The sequence below is a fragment of the Etheostoma spectabile genome, chromosome 13 (genome assembly GCF_008692095.1).
Source record: "Etheostoma spectabile isolate EspeVRDwgs_2016 chromosome 13, UIUC_Espe_1.0, whole genome shotgun sequence".
Taxonomy (NCBI): Eukaryota; Metazoa; Chordata; class Actinopteri; order Perciformes; family Percidae; genus Etheostoma; species Etheostoma spectabile.
Window position 1 is genome coordinate 3,304,370 of NC_045745.1, and position 2,386 is coordinate 3,306,755.

General features: G+C 43.3%; 1 protein-coding gene across 1 annotated transcript in view; it reads left to right on the forward strand.

Moving 5' to 3' along the window:
* The first annotated feature begins 415 nt into the window (after positions 1–415).
* Positions 416–2,386, forward strand: part of LOC116700823 (RNA-binding protein Nova-1) — a 20,442-nt gene continuing 18,471 nt past the window's right edge. Inside the window, exon 1 of the mRNA XM_032534297.1 lies at positions 416–1,161. Within this exon, the coding sequence (XP_032390188.1) occupies positions 987–1,161 (175 nt within the window). The 5' untranslated portion in view covers positions 416–986. The remainder of the gene's footprint in view (positions 1,162–2,386) is intronic.

Genomic DNA, 2,386 nt, shown 5'->3' on the forward strand with positions numbered 1-2,386 from the left:
TGTGAATTCTTTTTACAGTAAAGGTACTGTACTTATTAAACACAACATAAGATAAAAAAGTAAAAAAGACAGTAGTTTACTATTTAGAGTACTAAAGTGGCTATATTGGGATTTGTAATGTAACTACAGCATTCTACTGTAAAAATCATATACAGTAATGCTACTGTGAAATCTATTGTACATAACTGTAGATTTCACAGCCATTATTTACAGTGTGCTTATTATTACATCATCATGAAGGTCCCTCTGCTGTTCTCATTATACCTCAGGTGTGATATTTTGAGGTTAAGGAAAACCAAACTAGAAAACGAATGTAAAAACATGTCTAAAAATCTATTGAGATGTATTTTTCTAAATATGTAAATGGCAAAACAGAGGGCTTCAGTGCATATTGCTGCTTCACATAGATGGAAATTTGCCTTATTGGCCTCGTCTTTCGGCCGGTCAGTGGCACTGTAGTCCTCTCCGGAGCTCCCCAACTCTATTTCTCCCCTCTTGCACTACAAAGGCAACAATAACAACAGCTGCACAGAGAAACATGGCGTGAAGATGACTTAAGAAAGCTATGTTCCAGCGCCTTTTTGCCTCTGCGTAGCTGTTGCACTTGTTCTAATGGCTGATCGGCTCTCAGGCTGTTGTGCTGCTTTATTTTAAGCAGCCAGTTTTGCTCTGCGCGTCAACAATAAGGAGCATGCTGTCGGTGCGTCGGGCAGCGCGTTAAATGACCACATTTCACTCATTGGGTTTTTATATTTAGCTCCGTGAGGGACGCGCCGGACGAGCAGCAGAGCGCCGGAAAGAGGAGACTCTGATCAGGGGTTTTCTGACATTTTGATCCATTTGAGATCGTTTGAGCCCCCCCAGAAAAACTTGTCGTTCATACCGCGGTGCGTATTGTCTGGCTATGTGGTGCTGAGCGGCGCCGTGTGTGTTTGTGTGAGACAGGGGGAATACTGCAAATCTATCTACAGCTCCGGGGAGAAACGATGATGATGGCTGGTGGTGTCGGAGCAGCCGTGGACCATAACGGGATATACTCTAATCCTAACCTCCACAGCCTGCAGCAGCCCCTCATGGAGGCTGATAACCCGGACTCCCGCAAGCGACCGCTGGAAACTCCGGCGGAGGAGGCCGGCTGTACCAAGCGCACCAACACTGGAGGTAAGAGAGATGCACAACAAGAAGCAACTCCTCTACCCTGTGTCCTCCACCTGAAGCCAAATCTGTTGTTTGTGGAAGCCTTTGCATGCACCTTTGCATCACTATGCGCCCACTGCATGCAAATGTATGCTAAACTGGTTACATAATCTAGGCTCTACCTGTGGAGTTGGCACTCTGAAACACTGGCGGTGTTTGTTGGCTGTTACTCCACATCCCAGCAGGGACAGCAGCAGCCCGATTGAGTGTGAGTGGCCTTCTCAGGTCAGCTTTGAATTTGAACCCAGTCACCTGTGGGCTCCACATCTGGAGTCATGTTATCGAGTCTTTCATTCAGTGGAGACAGGATTGTGTGGAGAGGCTTTACTAATACATAAGTATTTATGATTACCCTCTGTTGGTGTGAATTCCCTCTTGAGTTCCTTTGCAGTAGCCAATGATAAATCTGAATATTGCCTTAGCAACACATTGGGAGGAGGCCTTTGTTGATAGATCAAAGGGGGAAGAAACAGAGAGAACATATGGCAGACATGGCATTGGAGTTTCTTTTAGTCCTGACATCCTGGGAATCAGTGTTGGAGTCAAACATCTTGGCTGTGAGCCCTGACTCCTAGCGTTTGGGAAGCACACACCGTTGGTTCTTGGTATACAGGGGACAACAAACCTGTCTCCCACTGAAACAGTGTCACGTAGCTTCATAATGTCTTAATGGCCTAACAACCCTGAATCCAATGATACACTGTGGACATTGGCTGTTTTAGAGCTGGACAACATGTGGAGAAAATCAAAAATCACAATATTTTTGATCAAGTACCTTGATATTGATATTTGGGACAATAATGTAGAGTGTACTATACTTATAGTTTCACAAAATATTTCTACAATGAGATTTTGAATTAATAATCATCAGTAATGTGCTAATTAAGTGGGAAAAGGCAAATTATAGAACAGTCTGGTAGGTTCAGAAAATCACGTGAATTTACTGTAATGCAACCTTTAAAACCAGGAATGTCATATTGCCATATTACGATATCCAAAACTAAGACAATATCTAGTAGGGATGGGGGGAGAAAATCGAAACAGCATTGTATCGTGATATTTTCTGGGACAATACTGTATCGAGACACAGAAGCCAAGTATCGATCTATTATTGTATATGTGTTGGTCAGTTTGTCTGCTTGACAATCCCACTTTGCAGCAATTAAGTTAAATTGAGATGAATAAACAG